General features: G+C 37.8%; 4 protein-coding genes across 5 annotated transcripts; all 4 read right to left on the bottom strand.

Moving 5' to 3' along the window:
- Positions 1-299: 299 nt before the first annotated feature.
- On the bottom strand, positions 300-8,326 carry LOC104000419 (probable CDP-diacylglycerol--inositol 3-phosphatidyltransferase 2). 2 transcript variants are annotated; one of them, XM_065171591.1, is made up of 12 exons: positions 8,121-8,323; positions 7,098-7,221; positions 6,217-6,347; positions 4,436-4,520; positions 4,288-4,337; positions 2,142-2,181; positions 1,944-1,988; positions 1,772-1,837; positions 1,576-1,690; positions 1,436-1,492; positions 1,251-1,349; positions 300-607 (listed from the first exon to the last, which is right to left on the bottom strand). In XM_065171591.1, the coding sequence occupies exons 3-12, from the start codon at positions 6,275-6,277 to the stop codon at positions 554-556; spliced, it is 672 nt and encodes a 223-aa protein (XP_065027663.1). In that variant the 5' UTR covers positions 6,278-6,347; positions 7,098-7,221; positions 8,121-8,323; the 3' UTR covers positions 300-553. The 2 variants fall into 2 exon arrangements, with proteins under 2 accessions (XP_065027663.1, XP_009420733.1); XM_009422458.3 differs by lacking the exon at positions 7,098-7,221 and having other exon boundaries at positions 8,121-8,326.
- A 762-nt stretch (positions 8,327-9,088) lies between these two features.
- LOC135650907 (protein FEZ-like) lies at positions 9,089-10,502 on the bottom strand. Its single transcript, XM_065170588.1, has 3 exons — positions 10,223-10,502; positions 9,845-10,122; positions 9,089-9,756 (listed from the first exon to the last, which is right to left on the bottom strand). Exons 1-3 carry the CDS (start codon positions 10,401-10,403, stop codon positions 9,232-9,234), a joined length of 984 nt encoding a protein of 327 aa, XP_065026660.1. The 5' UTR covers positions 10,404-10,502; the 3' UTR covers positions 9,089-9,231.
- Positions 10,503-12,053: 1,551 nt separating this feature from the next.
- On the bottom strand, positions 12,054-14,323 carry LOC135650510 (pentatricopeptide repeat-containing protein At3g47530-like). Its single transcript, XM_065169916.1, has one exon. It carries the CDS (start codon positions 14,309-14,311, stop codon positions 12,440-12,442), a length of 1,872 nt encoding a protein of 623 aa, XP_065025988.1. The 5' UTR covers positions 14,312-14,323; the 3' UTR covers positions 12,054-12,439.
- A 375-nt stretch (positions 14,324-14,698) lies between these two features.
- Positions 14,699-15,043, bottom strand: LOC135651388 (vacuolar protein sorting-associated protein 28 homolog 1-like). Its single transcript, XM_065171454.1, has one exon. The coding sequence runs from the start codon at positions 15,041-15,043 to the stop codon at positions 14,699-14,701; it is 345 nt and encodes a 114-aa protein (XP_065027526.1).
- Positions 15,044-18,855: the final 3,812 nt, after the last annotated feature.

Raw genomic sequence — 18,855 nt, 5'->3', positions numbered from 1 at the left:
ACAAAATCATTGATAAGATTGAAGACCTTAATCTAGTATTCACATTTCATGTACCAGACAGCAAAAATTGTGCTCTTTTTGTTTTTGTTTACATGCTCAAATATGAAATAACATGATCAATTCTCAAACATATATTTCATACAAATATTTAAGGAGACTTACCGACGGTTTAAAGCCTAGTTAACATGTCTAATTTTAAATCTCAATCATTAGCATCGAGTGCATATGGACTTGATGTATACATATGGAGTGAATTTTTTTGGAATATGAAAAAACCATGAGGATTAACAACACTTGAGTATCACTGAAAATTCAAGCTCTAGATTAGTGCCAAAACTGAAATGGTGATTGTTCCACGACTCCCCAAACTCTCTCATAACAAAGACATGAAACACTATTGATAAAGTCCCAATCAGTTGAATATGAATAAAGTGGACCTAACTTTTTAAGACGCCCAAACAGTTTCAAAGTCAAATAAAAGTCAAAAGTTGATTGCCAAGGTTTGCTTTGAGCAGAAATGGAGCCATTGACATCAGTTACTCGGAGTTCATCCTCAGGTGCTTCTTTTCATATCATGATACACACAAGCATCTGCAGCAGACTTCATCTGAAATAAGCAAAAGCATAATTTCAGTGTATAGATAAACATTTTTGCATCTCAGGGAAACATCTACTAGTTGAGGATCACCAAGGAAAACACTTTGGACCTCCAGAAAGAAAAGTCACTTATATGTGAATTTGCAGAGTTGTTCATTGTGCAACAGATGCTTAAGAATATTAGCAAGCATACAAAATGTTTGAACATGCCATATCTGAAAAAAATGCAATAGCTCATTTGATCATAAAGTGACACTGATGAACTGCTAGGCTAACATAACATGGAAACTTGGCATCAAGACTTGTGCAAGCTTACAGTATTAACAAGTGCTAGTCCCCCTTTATCAAAATCTAATGATATCAATGACGAGTCTGATAGAAAAGTTTTACTCAGATTATATGTTGCAATGTAACGTCCTCAGTGGTTTTTTACCACATGTGCTTGTTCCTAGGATTAAAAGTTATATTATGACCAATAAGAGTTCTACAACTGTAAAAAGACACATCTGCAAGATTTTAGAAAGCAAAGATGTGTGGAGTACTCAATTTTATTCAACAAGTTATCACTTAATGCAACAAAAGAACTAATTTCACTGCCCTAAATATATGACAGGCATTAGACAATTCATAAGAATAAAATAACAAAAGGTCACCTGGATGACGTTCACCACTTGCTTAATTGCACATCCAATGGAAGCTAAAAGGAACAGTAAAGAAAGAAGTGACTTTTGTCCCAAAGCATATGCATAAACCTGTCAGATGAAAAGATTCAAGTCAGTTGCAAGATTTCAAATAAGAAGAAAACAAAGAAAAAGCCATGTAATAGAAGAGAGTTTACCTCAAACAAGCTTTCATATTTCTCATCAGCAAGAACATAGAGGATAATGTAAAGAACCTGTTGCATGACATTGTGATTACATTACAATAGAGTCAATTAAAAAAAGTGGACTACACAAGTAATGATGGTAGACAAAGTACCTCAGATCCAACACAGCAGAAGGCCATGAACATGCGGTTCCCATAGTATAATTTGAAAAGCCAATTAGTTGAGTCCTTTACATCCTTGTGGCTAGTTTTGCCAGATAAGAATGAACTGCAGTGGCATATTAACAAAAGCACAAGAACTTATTGATTCCCATAAATCAGTAGTGCTACACCAAAGATGAAACAGTACCTGTACATTTGCAGCCAATGACTTGCAATGTCCAACCCAAGCAATGCCAGGAAAATCAAGCCTGGCCTGCAGAAAAGTTAACAAGAAAATCAGCCATGCAGACAAGAGACATAATAGTTAGATATATATTTTTTATAAAAAAATAGTTAGATATATGCAAAGATGCAAGTACCTATACAATTGTGAGAGAACAGCCAGTAGACATGCAGTGCTAACCCTGAAGAATGAAGAGAAACAAGAATAAGATAATTAGACATACATACAGAAGAAAACAGTTTATTCATTTTAAGTATACTTATCTAAGTAGAGAAGATTTTAGATTTTAAGCATTCATAGAAAAGAATGCCCAAAGGGCCTGTTAGAGAAGCACCTGTCAGTTACCATATCCAAAACAGCTCCAAAAGTTGACACTGGTTCACAAATCAGAATAAATTAGTAAATGAGTAGATATAACCATTTTCTGTTTTCTCAACAAATGCCATATTTATTATAGACTTCGAACCAGAATGTTCTGCATTGTGATAAGAGAAGTCACATGTATAGAAAACTAAATAAAAAATTTAATCAATGTTTGAAAGAAGAGGCAAACATTGAAAATCAGCAAAATACTTGTTGCAGTAGCATGCGATACATGGAAAACTAGAGATGTTTCTCTATTTTTTAATAAGAAAGACAAGCTTTGATGTCTACACTGGCAAATATGAAACTTCCTTGAATTAGGGGAGGAAAAGAAAACTGTCTTGATCCATGGCAAGAAAAGCTTAGTTAATGAAAGTTGCTGACTTTGTCAATATAGTGAAACAAATGGAGGATGCTAAAATTGGAGCCAAGGAGGCAGTGACAGGTAGCATTGGGTACGGAATATAGTTTTCAGAAATTACCACATGGTATATATGGTTGAGCCAATGAAAACTGCTTTCTTGATCATTTAATTGGGAATCTGTCTCCTGGAGTCGGCTTGAAAATGGAGCTGTGAGAAGAACAGAAACACCTTTTTTCTCTTTTCACTACATTCCATTGTTTCTTCATACTTTTTACCTCCATTTCATTTCTTTGTTTATTTTTTCTACTAGTATACATATCAAATCACACCAGTATGCCATAGTGCTCAGATTGATGGCTAAAACACCACCAGCAACTCTAATGGCAATTCTTGGTGACAATACAGATGTTATGGTCAAGAAAGTGAAAATGGCATCAGAAAGACACAAAACTGATGTGACATTGCTGTTGTTTAATTAAGCAAACATTATGGGATAAATTTTTGGATCCAGTTGAGGAAAATGAGGAGGTTTTAATAATACATTAAGATTTACTATACAATAATTGAAGTAAGCCATCTAAAGAAATTAGTAATAAAGATATGAGTTAATGTTGTGAAAGTACAAAATAGTTTAGAAGCACGACTTAACATCACTCATAATAATGCATCATGTATGATCATAAGAAACAATTTACCAATCTCATTAGTCGCTAGTGTCATAGTTGGGAAAATTAGTTACTTTTGTGGTGCCTTGTTGAACTTTAATCTCAAAACACCATTCATGACTATGCAGGTGGATGTCTTACCAAAGTATGATGGGAACTGTTAAAACAAAATCAAGAACTACAAGGCAGCTGAAGGAGTTATATAGTGAAGTGCATAGAACATATCAGCTTTGGCAACAAAATCTAATTTCACCAAATAGGAGGAATTCCTAGTTACAATCATTTGATGTGGGTTATCACTTGGTTGCAAACAGCTGTTTCAATATTACTGAATAATAATAAAAGCTTCAATGATTTTGCTGCATAAATTGCTGTGCTATACATATTGGGAGGTCTATTTGCCAATGCCTATTGTGTTTTCTATGTATAGAAGCCTAAATGATTTTGCTGCTGCTTCCATTGCTAGTCCTACACCAAAAGAATATCATTTCAGGCAACTCCATTGCAAACATGAAACTTTTCTTTATAAAAATAACCAATCTCGTTGCCAACATACATTAGCTTCTTTTCCAAAAGCTCAATTTCAACTCAATTGTCGTTCACATCTCATCCTTCCTTTTGCTCCATATATATTTTTGGTGTCAGATCTTTCTTTTCCTTATACAAATTAAGCTGAATTTGTTAGGTTATTTATCTGAAAACAATATGGACAAAACCATACCATTTTTCCATGACAGGATATCTGTTAGGTGTATGGCAAATCGACATAGCTTATTTTTTGCATCTATGTAGATGCATGCATACACGAACATGGTTTGCCAGAAAAGTCAATCCCAATCAAATCAGTTGATAAAGTCAGTGCAGATTATGATCAAATTGGCCAGAAAAGGGTTAGGCTAATTATTTTTCAAGTGTAAAAGAAAACATTCCAAAAGGACACTTCTCAAAAAAAAAAAAACATTCCAAAAGGACTTCATATTTGATAACCTTGTTGAACCATGGAGTAAGAATGTGCTGATGCAGCTACTGTAAATGAAAAAGTTATAGGAAAAAAACTATCTTGATGAGATATTCTGAATCCTTTCTACCTTGATTGAACTTCCGAGCAAGCCAACCATCCAATGCGTCACAGCAAAAGCTGGAAAACAAAAGTGTAGTCAACTAATGACCAAAAATTTGTTGCAGTATAGTCTACAGTCTAAACAATTGAAAATTAACATATATGACAAAAGTTACCTAACGAAGTAGAGAATGGTAAAGAGAGTCTTCTGATAATAACAAAGAGCAAATGCCACACAATTCATGATGACTCTTATATATCCTGCAGAACAGAGAAATTTTCAAAGAAATCAAAATAATATGAAAGATTATCACATGAAAAATAAAAATAGTAGCATTACTTGTTAGTTGTTAGAATGACACACTGCACTGAAATATGCAGAGAATTAGCAAAGTAAGAAGAGCAAAACACATGCATGTGCTAGTCATTTGACTCATTTGTCTTAAAACAATCCATATCAGAGGAAACCTTTCCCTTGCTATGCTAATTATTGATGTCGTGCTGGGTCCCTCAAATTGACCAAACAAACCAAAATAAGGCCTACTCAATTAAAGGTCTACAAACCAGGTTCATATGGCCACTAGAAAGGCAAGCCAAACTACGACTAATACTAACCCCTGTGACTTGGCTCTGGTATGGCTCACCAGAAAGGCAGGCTAAACTAGTACTGGTACTGCTGATCAAGTGACTTGGCTCTAATGATGACATCCTCAAGATTTAGGTTGAGCAATAGTCTGATTTCACATCTGTCAGAAAATCCTGTCTGGAGTTGGAAGTGAAGATGAAGTCATCTTCATAATAGTAGTGGCATTATCTTAACTACTTTATAGGTAACATAACACAACTTGGACCTCAAGTTATGTTAAAACTTAGAGTTCAAATCTCTGAAAGCATTTCTATAATTTGAGAAGTGCTTCCTCAACTAACTACAGAATTAAAATAATTAGCTAATTTCATACCAACAATAAAGGTGACAACATCCATGCATAAGCACTTAGACAGTCAAGAGAGAAAATTAATTTCCTTGACCCAATAAGACCTACTATAAGCAAAACCCAAAACTCTTTAAATATGATTGGTGAGACAACTTATATGGTTGTAGTATGGCATTCTGGTGCTGATGTTGGTATGAATTCAAAATTTGTATGGATTACTTTGTGATGTGCGCATGGCGTGGTCAACAATATAAGAATTGTTGCAAACCCATCATGATATCACTTGTCCACAGGTGTATAGGAAGAAACTCCATAGGGCGGCGATTGTGGCTGACATTGGAACTAAAGTGGTGTATAGGACCATAACATCTTTGTGTAGGTTTCCATGAACCCTGGAAAGATGAATAGTACTGGGAAGTGATTTCTTTTTGTCCTGTTACAGTACTTAATTATTAGAAGTGCTTGCTCTAACAGGTGTTTCTAATTCAAGGAGAAATCTTCCAAACTAACTACTATAGATTTAAACAAATAACTAACATTATTTTATTGCAATAGAGAGAAGAAAAATCTCCAAGCATGAGTTCTTAGACATACAAGCCTCGTGTATATTGTGGGCATGGGGGAGAATAACATCTCATCACCTTACTAGGTGAATACATTGCCATGACCACAGTTATAAATAACATCCCTACTTTCAGTTCTTCAGCCAGCTACAGTATCATATACATACTAATATATAATCACATAAGTTATAGCAATATTATGTTTGACCTCATTCAGTGTTTCTCACTAGCTTTATCAAGATTAGAAAACATCATGCTCATATTCAACATAAGAATTTCATGCTTAATGATTAATTACAGCTAATGGGTCATATTAGAATGAAAGCATATTTGACTTCATGCTTAATGATTAATTACAACTAATGGGTCATATTAGAAAGAATGAGAGCATGTTTTCCTATTTCTTCATAGATTAACAACACATTTTCATAAGTCAAATATTGGGATTCAAAAACTTACCAATAATATTGGGAATATAAAAATACACCGATACTGTCTTTTGATTTGATGGCTGTGCCATAGGAGCTTTCAAACTCAAAGGAACTTCAGTAAAGTTGAGAGATGATAGAACTGGCTACAGATCGTTTCCTCTGTCAAAAATTAACCAATGTCAATAGGTGAAATATCAATAAAAAAGGATGAAAAGAAAGTGCATGTAAATAAGTGAATATAGACACATGCATGTTTATATAATTTTAAGTTCCATGACCAATAACTTTGAAGAATTTTAATGAAAAATGTTAACTCATCCTATCATTAGTGCATTCCATTTCCTCCAAATGTTTATGGATGGTTTTACAGAAAATAAAGCCCATTTGCTCCAAAAGATCAGTTTTATTGATATCAATGTTGTCAAAACTGCTAGGCACAATAAGGCACCAAGGTCCATTGCCATCCAATGCCCTAGGAACTCACCTGAGCAAACCATGCTTACCTTACAAAAGCAAGACCCAAATTTGGCCAAAGAGAGATGAGAGGGCAAGAAGAGGGAGGGAAAAGGAAAGGAAAAAAAAGAGGGAAGGGAGAATGGGGGAGGGAGGTGCTGGTCAGGCATAGAGAAGATGTAAAGAGAGTAAAAGGTAAGATATAAGACAAGGCAGCGATAATGGTAGAGCACCCCTAGAGGTGACCTTGCAGCCAAAATATTGAAACCCTAATAAGTTTATGATCAAATATTACAAACTAGCTTAATGTAGTCGTTATAGAGAAACAAAAAGATTCAAACTTAAAAGGCTATTTGAGTTGCTAATTTTTCCAAATGAACTAAATGTGAGCAATGATCTGATCGAAATCTTAATAAATGACTTGTGAGATTATCAGCCATGTGAACATGACACAACCTCTTGATGTGTGGTAGCCCATCATCTTCCTAACAACTGTTCACCGAGGACCTTGTGGCCACCCAGGCTTAAAGCAACCAAGAAGTTAGCACTCTCCATTCTCTCCCTCTGTCTCTCTACAAGCCTGAAAGATAATGTGGTTGAGTTCATAAAAGGAATGGAAAAACTATGGCATAAGTTCGACCACCAAAATAAGGAAATTTTTGTGGGTACTAGTGTTGCTCGTGTGCTATGTATTCAGGATATTGTTGTAAGTGCTGCACAACCACTTCATGTCAGGATGTTGCTATGAGTGCTGCAAACATGATGGTTGTTCAGTATCTGTATGCCAAGATTGCAAATTGTGAAGATGTTCTGCTCCAGTCAACTCTAGTTAAGCTGGTCGTTGCTTCGAGTTCCACTCTTCACTGTCTGATTTGGGCATTACAGGGGACTCCGCCTAAGGTAACCTCAACCCTACATCAACGGTGTTTATCTTGTAGGTCCTTCACCCTCAGGCAGTCAAAAGACACCGACCAACCTTTGCCAAATAAAAAAAAAAAAAAGAAATAGACCCAACCAATGTCACACAGAAAGCAGAATCAATTCTTCTCCAAAGTCCGGCTTCATCTAAGCAATTATTTGGAAAAGTTTAACGAGATTAGCCTCATATGCTTACTAAAAATTCCTGGAACCGAGCAGGATACTAACTACTAAAATCTCCAGTCAGCGAGGCAGGACAAACGAAACCAATCACCTCCTTGAATGCTTAGCCTCATATAAATAAGTACAATCCTACGCATCATATTCCACTACCAGAACAACGAAGACAGAGAACCATGAAATCCCACTTGCTCTTATGACCCAGCTTACCTCCGCCTCCAAGTAATGCTCAAAAACATGATTTTTCATTGAGACACAAGAAAAAAGAAAGAAAAATATGATTCGATCCGATAAATCGGAGAGAAGAATAAGAAGGTACAACGAAAGATTCAATGGAAAAGGCCCCAAAAGAAAGGGGAAAACAAGAGGGCTTCGTGTTACCTTCGGCGACCGCGATGGTTGGGAACGACGAAGAGAGTCGACCGAGAGAAGGAGAGGCACAAGAACTGGGCCGGCGATGGTAGCGGGGAAGGCAAGCGAGAAGATACGCAGTCGGTGGGCAGCAGATATAGCCTTTCCCTCCTTTACTATCGAGAATAGATTCGATCCGATCTGCTCGTCGAGAGATTTCGCCAAAAGAAGAGGACTCCCAATTAATATAAAAGAAACACTAAAAACAATAAACTCTCTAATAAACGAGAATTCGGAGCCAAAGGAAACTCTTAACTATCTAATCATCCACCTGCGGGGCGCCACGCGCTTGATCACCTAACAATTACGTGCCGGAAAATGATTGGATATTACATCAGGACCCACTCTTTCATCCTATTACCAAGCGGATAAGAATGCGGGTTGGATGTGTAAAAGTGGTGACCAATTGGGACCCATGGAAAACAAATTAGTATTTGAACTCTTTCTCTTTACTTTTATAGAAAAGAATAAACTTTTATATCCCCTATATTATTGTTGCTTATGGAGTCAGATATATGAGAGCTTATTCTGGTTTCTGCAAGTAATCTTATTGTCACGAAAAATATAAAGCTTATATATTATTGTTAAATTGTTTATTTTTCTTTTTTTTGTTGTTATTATCTAATTTTTCCTTAAGTATTGCTACAAAGCTGTAAACAAAGACAAGTTGATTAATATTTTTGTTATTTTTAATACAAATTATCCTTAGTTTATCGACTCCAAGCTTCATAATTTGAAGTAACCTCCTATACATGTTCTTATTAATACTTGACATAATTAATGCTAATAAGTAATTGGTATTGGTTTATTTTGCTGTATTAGTGTTAGAAGTTGAGATGGAGCTGCTATTGCTATTAGGGAGTATCTCTAATATCTCATATAAACAATAGGTAAGCAAATTTTGAGAAGAAAAGAACTTTCATTAAGCTAAATGTTGCTTCTCACTCTGTTAGCTTTGCTGTTAACAATCATAGCTTTGAACATGAACATGTACGTCAGTCTTTTGCAACAGGAAATGGTTGCCAATGTGATGTGACTCTAAACTCTCTACATCCAGCTATGTGAAGCATTTGCTTGCCAATTAGTTTGGTGAGATCTCACAGAGGTAAGGAGGAGACTCCCATGCCAAGTTGGGCTCCCCGGAAATGGTTGGCAGCAGGCTGAAGCCCCACTGACTGTTCTCAAGACTGCATATTTTACCTTCTTCTCCGTTTGCCAGACTTGCCGTGCTTCTCATCGGCTGTTGTCCGAAGTCTATGCTCGTCAAGGGTTCCTCAACGTCACCCACAATCGATGGTGATGCATTGAGAAGCATCGAGGTGACGTCCATGGCGGACTTGGATGGTATTTGCATGTGTTCTGGGGAGAACATGAAGCTGGTGGGTGCAACTTGTGCATTGGGAAGCTCCGGCTTGTAGCAGGAGGATTCAAGTGGATGACGGAGCATCTCTGAACTCAGCTGGGTGCTATGTGCAGTCCTTAAGATGGAGAACAGGTCTGCTGCTCCATTGGGATCGGGCACCGGGGACACCCAGGAAGGAGGCGGTGCTGCTCTATGTGCCACGGTGTTAGGCTTCTTGAATATCCTACATATTGTCCATGAATCCTGTTCATGAAGCGAAACAATATCTCAGTTGTTAGAATAGAATGGAAGATAATTACTCCAAAAATGAGAAATGAACTGTAGTTCTCACGTTGATCGAAATATTTTTGTGAGCAAGGGAAGGTAGTCTGAACTCATGCATCATCCATTCTGTTTTGATCCCTTTGGCAGCTCTGCCTCTGTAGAAAACGAGCGATTTCTTGAGACCTATGCACTTATTTCCTTCAGAAGAGTAGATTGGCCTGTCCGTGCCTGTGGCCTTCCAGAATCCAGCTCCTGTGACTCTGTTTGGCCTTGCACTGTTCTTGTACTTTCGATCCCTCGGGCAGTAGAAGTACCATTCCTTTTCTCCTGTTGTCGTCGCCAGCTCTTCTCGGTTGCAAGAGAAGGAGAGAACAGTTTGGTAAGTAAATGGAAGATGATAAGAGAACCTGTTCTTAACATGCACAGGCAAATAGAAGCAACTTACCTGGAAGATCCCATGGATCATATTTGTAGATGTCGAGCTGCCTGATAAGTTCAATAGATGGAGGTTTCTGCTGGATCTTCCTGTTCAAGTAGAAGCCTACTAACTCTTCATCTGTGGGGTGAAACCTAAACCCTGGCAGCATAATGTCATCTCCCTTCTCCATATCACTTCTCTCATCCATGACCCCTACAGACTCTTCACTGAGAAAACAGTAGTTGAAGAAGACCGAGAGAAGCAAATCTGAAGCTGAACTACAAGAAACCTTTCCAAGATCAAAAAGCTTAAGATGTCTGGTCGAATGAGAGAGAGGCTTAAGCAGTGAGTGGTCTTATAATCACAATCCAGCTGTTTACAATGAGTCCAAAGCAGTGAATACATTATTGACCGAAAAGACTTCGCCTTCCTCCCTCCTTGAACTCATTAGGTTTGTTTAGTTCATAAGATGGGCATCCCAAAAAGACTACAAATCTAGCAGCATAGGGGATCATCAATCCTTTTCCTTTCACACATACAATACTCGTCACACGCATCCTTGAGCACACCAAGAGAAGGATAACTTCAAGACAAGTCCATTGTTTATCCTTTTTCTTGGGTTATTCACGCCGAGCTAACTCTTTCCAACACGTTAGAAGCTTCGGATACTAATATTCATTCCCAAATGTCACTGCAAATTCTTCTCTTCGGTCTCTCCTGATCCAAAAATCCCATCTCTTTCAGATATGTACCCTTTGTTTGTCAGCACATGTTTTGGGATCTTTCAGGCCTGATGAAACAAATCTGCAGCTTGTAATGCTGTTCCACTTTCACACAGTGTAAGCTGGCTTTTGTCAAGATGAAGTTAAGTATACTGGATGAATAATCTTAGGTGTAATTTGATAACCAAGTTCCAGTAACCTTGAAGATTGATTTAGTTTTAGTGGTGGGGAAGATTGAAATCAAGCTTAGGTCACAGTGCATGCATTATAATGGGCATAAGAACAAAAGTTTGGACGTGTGAGCAGAAGTCCATGACCAGGATTTGCTAACCGTGTCTACCAAAGAGGTTGCAGGTTGGGAAGCCCCCTATTTAATGAAGTGTTTGGAAGTCAAGCCATTGGCATTTCTTCCCAAGTGTGGCCCCTCGGTTTGGACCAATCTTGTCTGTTGACCTTTGGTTGCAACCCCAAGTCAAAAGAAATTGGAACCAAACACTTCAAACACAAGCTTCTCTCTTCTTGGAATTTGCACGCTTTATCTTCTTCCTCAATGCTCCCCGTTGCACCAACTTCACGTTTAATTCTTCCTTCTTTGTGAACGAACCATCATTAAATTATCATCTAATTCTTCTTTATGATTATTGAGATATTTCATTCCTAATATCTATGTTCGAGTTGACTTGAAATTTGATCACGATAATCACGGAGGAGCAACGCTCTCTGTTTAATTTCCAAGCTCAGAACAAATGACAAGTCATTAGATTAGTACGATTTGTACATGAAGACGTTGCTTAGTAGTGATGTTGGGTATTAAACATGTTTAGCAAATCGAGTTGTTATAAATGGTGTTTGATGGCAGGAAACTTGCATTGTAAGCATTGGGTGCAGCTTGACCGGAAGTCCCAAAGTCATTGACTGAAGGCAGAAACAATAACCCCATTCAAAGCGCTTCCGAGATCTTTCAGTACCGTGCTTTCGGATAAATAAATTAAATTGATTAAAATATACAACCAAGCATAAAATGATCCTCCATACAGCATTGGACCAAATGGCAATATGTATCCTAGATGATAAAATATAGTCACATCATAATAATTATATGATGATCAAGCCAGTTTATGTGGAAGCTGGTGAAGAATAAGAAAAGTAAATTTTATTTAGGTTCATGTTATGAAATACAAAAGGTGCTAAAATAATAGAGCAGCAGCGAATCTTACTGCTACTAACTTTGCACAACCACAGTTACATTGATGGGATTTCAACTTGCCAACCATTAAGCATCTTGCTGCTGTGTTCATCATAGTTATTTTAATTGGAAGAATCAGTGTAATACCTTGGTTGATGGTGATTGCTTTTGAGAGCTCATGCATCAGGTGCAATGCTGATCCCAAATATGAGCTCAAGATATCTTGTTGAGTCCTTGATGTAATGGGGGTGAGCAATCATCAAGCTTGCTTTCATCTGCTTGATGAGCAAACGAGTAATGTTCAAAGCATGAGAGGCCAACAACTGTGATGCCCACCTACCAATAATCATCACATGAACATCGTCCTCCTCTGAAATGGTGGAATCGACTGCGATCCCTAATGATCACCAGCCTGTCGTATACCGCAGACAAAATTTTTGCAAAAGTGTGGCAATCGATGCAAGTTCGGAGGTTCTTTGCAATCCTGATCGTTCTTCCTGGTGGGGTTGCAAGAATACCAAATGCAATAGCCAACTTCTCACTGTGACAAGAGAGTGCATTCTCTTTCTCCTCCTCATCCATTCTGTGCAGTTCAGATGACACGTTTGGAACATAACCAGCAATCTTCAACTGGCTATTTATCTCATCAAGCATCCGGTAAATCTCTGCTTTTCGTGGATGTGAATCATCGTCGACGGTGAACTCATGAACCACTCCATTTATCTCTGTTGTGCTGCAGCCAGGGCTTGTCTGGATTCCCTTATCCTTCATCAACTTCCTTACTTCTGCCACCTTCTCCCAGTTGCCTGCAGATGCATAAGTATTCAGCAACAGGACATAATCTCCAGCTTGCTGTGCTTTTAACTCGATCAGGTGCCCAATTACATGTTCTCCGAGCTGAGCATGGCCATGGATCCTACAGGCTCCAAGAAGAGTCCTCCAAGTAGTGGAATCTAGCTCAACAGCCTTCTCTTTCGCTATAAGCTCATAGGCCTGATCGAGCAAACCGGCACGACCCAAAAGGTCGACCATGCACCCAAAATGACGCGCATTGGCGGCAATTCCATACTTGTCTCTCATCATATCGAAGAACCTTAATCCCTGATCAACCAATCCACTATGGCTACAAGCCGACAGCACGCCGGTAAAGGTGTGCTCGTCGGGAGTAACACCAGCATTCAGCATAACACCAAAAGCTTCAATAGCTTCCCTCCCGTACCCGTTCATGGCCAACCCCGAAATCATGGCGCTCCAGCTGACAACATTCTTCTGAGAAGTATCAGAAAACACTGTGTAAGCTTTGTCCAAGCTTCCGCACTTTGAGTACATCGCTATGAGTGAATTCCGTAGGTTCAAAGCACGGTCATAACCTTCTCGCGCGGCGTACTCGTGGACGCGCTCACCGAAATCAAGCGCAGTCAGTTGCGCGCACGCCTGAAGCAGAAGCAGGCAGGTGACATTATCCGGCTTGCATCCGTGATCCGGTCGCTGCATCACGTCAAACAGGTGCAGCGCATCTTTGCTCCGACGGTTCTGCGAGTAGCAAGAAATTAAGACGTTCCACGTGACGGTGTCTCTAAAAGGCATTTCATCGAAAACGCGGTGAGCACCCTCGCAATCCCCGCAAGAAGCATACAGCCCCATCAGAGAAGTCAGCAGAACGGAGTCGCACTGATGCCCATCGCGGAGGACCCTACCGTGCACCTGCTTGCCACCGGACAAGAAGCAGATGCTGGTGCACGACTTGAGAAGAAAGGAAGCGGAGAAGGGGTTGCCACGGACGCCGAGGTGTCGCCGCATGCGGTTGTAGAAGCGCAAGGCCTCGGCGGGGGAGCCGCTCTCGGCGTATCCGCGCAGGAGCGCGTTGCAGTGGAACACAGAGGGGCGCGGGATCCGCTCGAAGACGAGGCGCGAGTAGCCCAGGTCGCGCAGGGGGGCGAGCGCGGCGCGGGACAAGAAGGCTGTGGAGATGGTGGGGTCGTGGACGAGGTCGGAGCGGAGGAGACGGGCGTGGATTTGGAGGAGGTGGGCTTTTGTGGAGCAGGATCTTATCAGAGGAATGCAATCCCCGGAGGGCGGAGACGGGGAGTCGTGCTCGAGCAGGTTGTCGGGCGACGAGGTGTTCGAGCGATGGCATTGGAGGAGACGGGGAATAAGAACAGGGGCGATGTGGGGGAGAGAACGGAGAGTGGCATTGGGTCGTAACATACGAGCCAAAGCCATGAAAGGCGAGCAAGCGGGCTTGGAAACGCTTGTAGTGTGGGTCAAATAGGCAACCTGGCTAATCGTACCATTAGAGTTTAATATATGTTGGGCCTCATTCTCCTCTAACAACTAAACTCTGTACAATGTTTATTTTTTAATTGAATTTACACCATATGTTTAGAGTTAAATTTTAGAGCCACTTGATTTTGATAATGGATCTCTTAAAACTTTATGATTTATTCTGTGTCTAAAATAACTTTTTTATTTTTAAAAATATAATATATATATATATATATATCTCATATTAAATGTGAGTTAATAGACGTTAGATTTTACTGATATATTGAATCATAATAAATTATTAATATAATGATATATATAATTTAAGTTTTAAAAGTAAACGAAACTTCCATTAATAACGAGAGGAGATGTCGTTGTGGAGGCGGAGGCAATGGCCGAAGAGGAGCCGATGACGCGATGCTCAATGGTGGTCAGGACGCTAGAGAGAAGGAGATGATTGATGCTGGTGGGAGCGTCGAGGTGGTAGGTTTCGATGAAGTGGTCAAGGGAGGGGATGGTGCCATAGAGGGCAAAATGGAGGGTGCAAAATTGAGCGATGAATTTGAGGCACACGACCTTGTACTCGACAGACGAGACGAGGTCGCGGACGTATGCCTTCTCTAGCTTGTTCGTGGTCTTGATGATGGCGTATAGGTCAGCGAAGTTGTTGTACATCTCACTTCCACGACGATGTCTCTTCTCGTCATTAATAGAGGTCTATTTTTTTTTTAAATATTAAATTATATATGTTATTATATTAATAATTTATTATGAGTTAGTATACTATATAAGTAAACTTTAAGGTCTATTAACTCAAACCGGACGGGATGATCTTATATGCTATATTTTTAAAAATACAAGGGTTATTTTAGACAAGAGTAAATCATAAAAACTTAAGAGGTGTCCGACCAAAATCACAAGGGCTAAAATGGACCTTAATCATATATTATATGTCTTCTCCTAATAGTTTAAACTTTTTTGAGGACTAAATTCAATTAAAAATCCCTATAACTATTTCATCAACATTATTATATCCCTTACGTTAGAATGAAAATAAATCGTTGATCAGAGTCTAAGTCAACCTAACCTACTTCCCAAAGGTTTTGCACGTCCCGAACTTCAAGACGCTAAGAAGTCTAAAGCATCAGTAAGAGATGTAAGAACTTTTAGAGTGGTAAGAAAAATATTTCAAATAATATTTACCCCTCATGCTTCTATCGACGACTATGCTCGACATGTTAGATACCTGATTCGCTAAAATATTACTCATATATAAGATATTATTTCAAATGTCAAGGAGATTTCTTTTATATATAAGCAGAAGTTAGCAGCTAGACTACTATGTTGAGCTCCACAATGAATCAGGCTTTGATGATCGTCGATATCCTCAAAGACAATCTCCTCCCCATGCAAAATTATGAATGTTGTTTGGATATTTTACACTTAATGTTTGCTATGAAAGATCGTAAGATATCATATATATTCCATAAAAAAAAATCATATGACTAATTAGTCGGTGGCTCGTGTTTGATCTTTGGAAGAATTTATTTTCTCTAAAATTAATTATTTTGATTGTTTGCTTTCGATTTCATCGGTAAAGTTTTTGAACTTTCTTTTTGCACAAAAAAGATTATTCACTTGAGAAAATTCTTAATAATGTTTTTCTTTTACTATATATATGTTATAAAGAAAAAAAATTATAATCGTATTGCCACCGTCGATCCTGACGAGTCGACGCGAGGATGGACATATATAATCGTATTGAAGAAGAAGTTTTATTGAAGAAGTAAAGAAGCTTTATTGAAGAAATGAAAATGCTTCAATACATTAACATGTTCCCTTTCCTATTTATACAAATGAGGAGAAATGATTTTCCTCAACAGAATAGAGGATTATTTTTTCATATAGTTAGGGAAATCTTATCTTCTATCAAATGGAACCATCGGTGTCCAACTTCTCCATCTCCATGAACCCTAACTTGACTCCATCCATTGCTGTGATGAAAGGCTGCCGTCGACGAGCTACTCGACAACCCTACCATCCACGAATGTAATATTATCACAGCACGTCCTCAACTTATCGCCGCCGCTTTGTGTGTGTTCGATATTGGAAATGGTATCTTGAAAGAGATCATAACAAGGTCTGCCGTATCGTACCGTACCGGCGTTTTGACCCGGGCTCGGTATCAGTACGATACAGTGTACCGAGCGGTACATCCTGCTACAGTGCTGCTACAGTGCGTTCCGCGTACCGCTGGCCTGTCGGACCGGTACGTACCACCCGTACCGGGCGGTATGATCTGATACGACAGACCTTGGATCATAAACATTTATACTATTAGATGACACTATATAATTGTTTTAGATTAAGGTTGATCGAGTAATTAAATTGGTGAATGATTGGGGGGGGGGTAATATTTATGCTCTATCGAGACATGGCAAAATAGAGTGATCGAAAATATCATGTTAGCTTGAACTAAAATAAACAATATATTTTTCGATGTAGAAATGATTGGAAGAATATTTCACTAATCACAAGCGATTCGAGATCCTAAACTATAAATAAAGGTTTTTCTAGAATTCTACTTGTGAGACAAACCTAATAGTAGTCTTCTCATGTAGGAGAAATCATACTCGGATTTGAAATCGGAATCAAGTTTCGTTGTCTCGGTCAAAGTTCGATATTCCAACTTATAATGACACATTTAGACACTAGGATTATATTTTTGGCACAATGGATCTATGTTTTGACAATCTTATGGTACTAGGCTTAGATTGTGCATTATAGAATAAATTTTGACATTAGATGTTGTGAGACAAGCGTTATATTCTCATAATCCTAACAAATTTTATTCGAGGAGTTAGTCGATATAATTATCCGGCTTATACTACACAAATTATTCTTTTCGATGACATAATTAGAGTGTGAATGCTAGACATTATCACTATTGATAAATATCTAATGGCTATTAGATATGTTAAAATCTTAGTGACACTAAGAGGGGTAGAATTAGTATAATAGCATTTTTAATTGATTTTAAAACTTGATGATCAAATTAAATTACAAGTAAAGACTATAAAATTAAGTCACAGGTAATAAAAGAGGCAAATCAATTTATAGCGGTTTGATCTTCTTGACCTATATTTACTCAAGATTCTTTTTCCGAAGACACTAACTTTCGATCTTCTTTCCAACAGATAAAGATCAACTATCTTTGTTATAACTCTTTTGTTTTTTTTTTTTAGGCTTAAGAGATAATCTTTATATTCTCTTTTTATAAGAGTTCTCTCATATCTTATAATTTAGATATTTAACTAAACTTAAAGAGGAGGAGACTTAAACTATGTTTAAAATGAGAGCTTATAATACTTTACTAGCTTATGAATGAATATTTCATTAACCAAGCCTAAATGATATATTTATATATTTCAAATGACTTTGGAGTCAAAAATTTAAATCCTTGAAATTTCAAAGTGGTACTACCGTTGACGATGCTCGGTACTATCGCGGTAAATTTTCACATCACAAATTTGGACTACAATGGTACTATCATATCAAAATTTAAAATTTGAGTAGTACTACTACCATCCTAGGTAGTACTATTATTGTCATAGATGATATAATCATTGAAAATGCTGACAAAGCGCAATAGTGCTTATCAACTGACTTAGGCAGTACAACTGCTTGGGCCTGGTGGTATCATTGTTTAGGCCTAGTTTAGACTGCTAGTTTGGCTTTTTAACAAGCTCAATTCAACCCAATTTCAAGCTTAATAGCTTTCTTAACGAGTGAGCTTTGTTTCAATCTAATATTAACTTAAATTGACTCAAAATAACTTCAATTAAGACCTCAACAAATCAGCTACATATCAAATATATATATATATATGAAGCTTTCGACACATTGTATGCTCTTCTAATATATCATCCGATCTTTCAGTACTTCATTTGAGACTATGGTATATTGTTCTTTCTTTCGGTATATCATCTATTCCATCGGTATACCAATTTTCCAACGACATATAATGTTTCGATACAATATCCGATCCCTCTGGTACAATGCCTACTTTGGAGTTTGATTTTCGACATTTCAACCAATCCTCTGACTCAATTATTTTTTGACATAATAATTTTTTGATATAATGTTTGACTCACCTATTCAATAGTTGATTCTTCAGCGGTCTGAGTTTGTGCTTAAAGCATTTACTTTGTTACTTATCTCATAAGCACATTAATTTAATAAACTTAATAATTTATTTTATTATCAAAATATGGGATTTAACTACATAAACACTAAAATATTAATGTCAAAAAATTATCATGGCTAAAAATGATCACAAATTTCATAATAAGTGTACAAGTTTTCTATATAACATTTGTTAGAAACAATACTATTGTCATAAATCATTTGCGTCATTCAATAATAAGAATTGAGTTGAGTTGATCATGGATCAATGTTACGAAATTGAGTTGATCCAATCGACTTCT

The sequence above is a fragment of the Musa acuminata genome, chromosome BXJ3-10 (assembly GCF_036884655.1).
Source record: "Musa acuminata AAA Group cultivar baxijiao chromosome BXJ3-10, Cavendish_Baxijiao_AAA, whole genome shotgun sequence".
NCBI classification, from domain to species: domain Eukaryota; kingdom Viridiplantae; phylum Streptophyta; class Magnoliopsida; order Zingiberales; family Musaceae; genus Musa; species Musa acuminata.
This window is presented reverse-complemented; position numbering and strand designations above follow the sequence as displayed.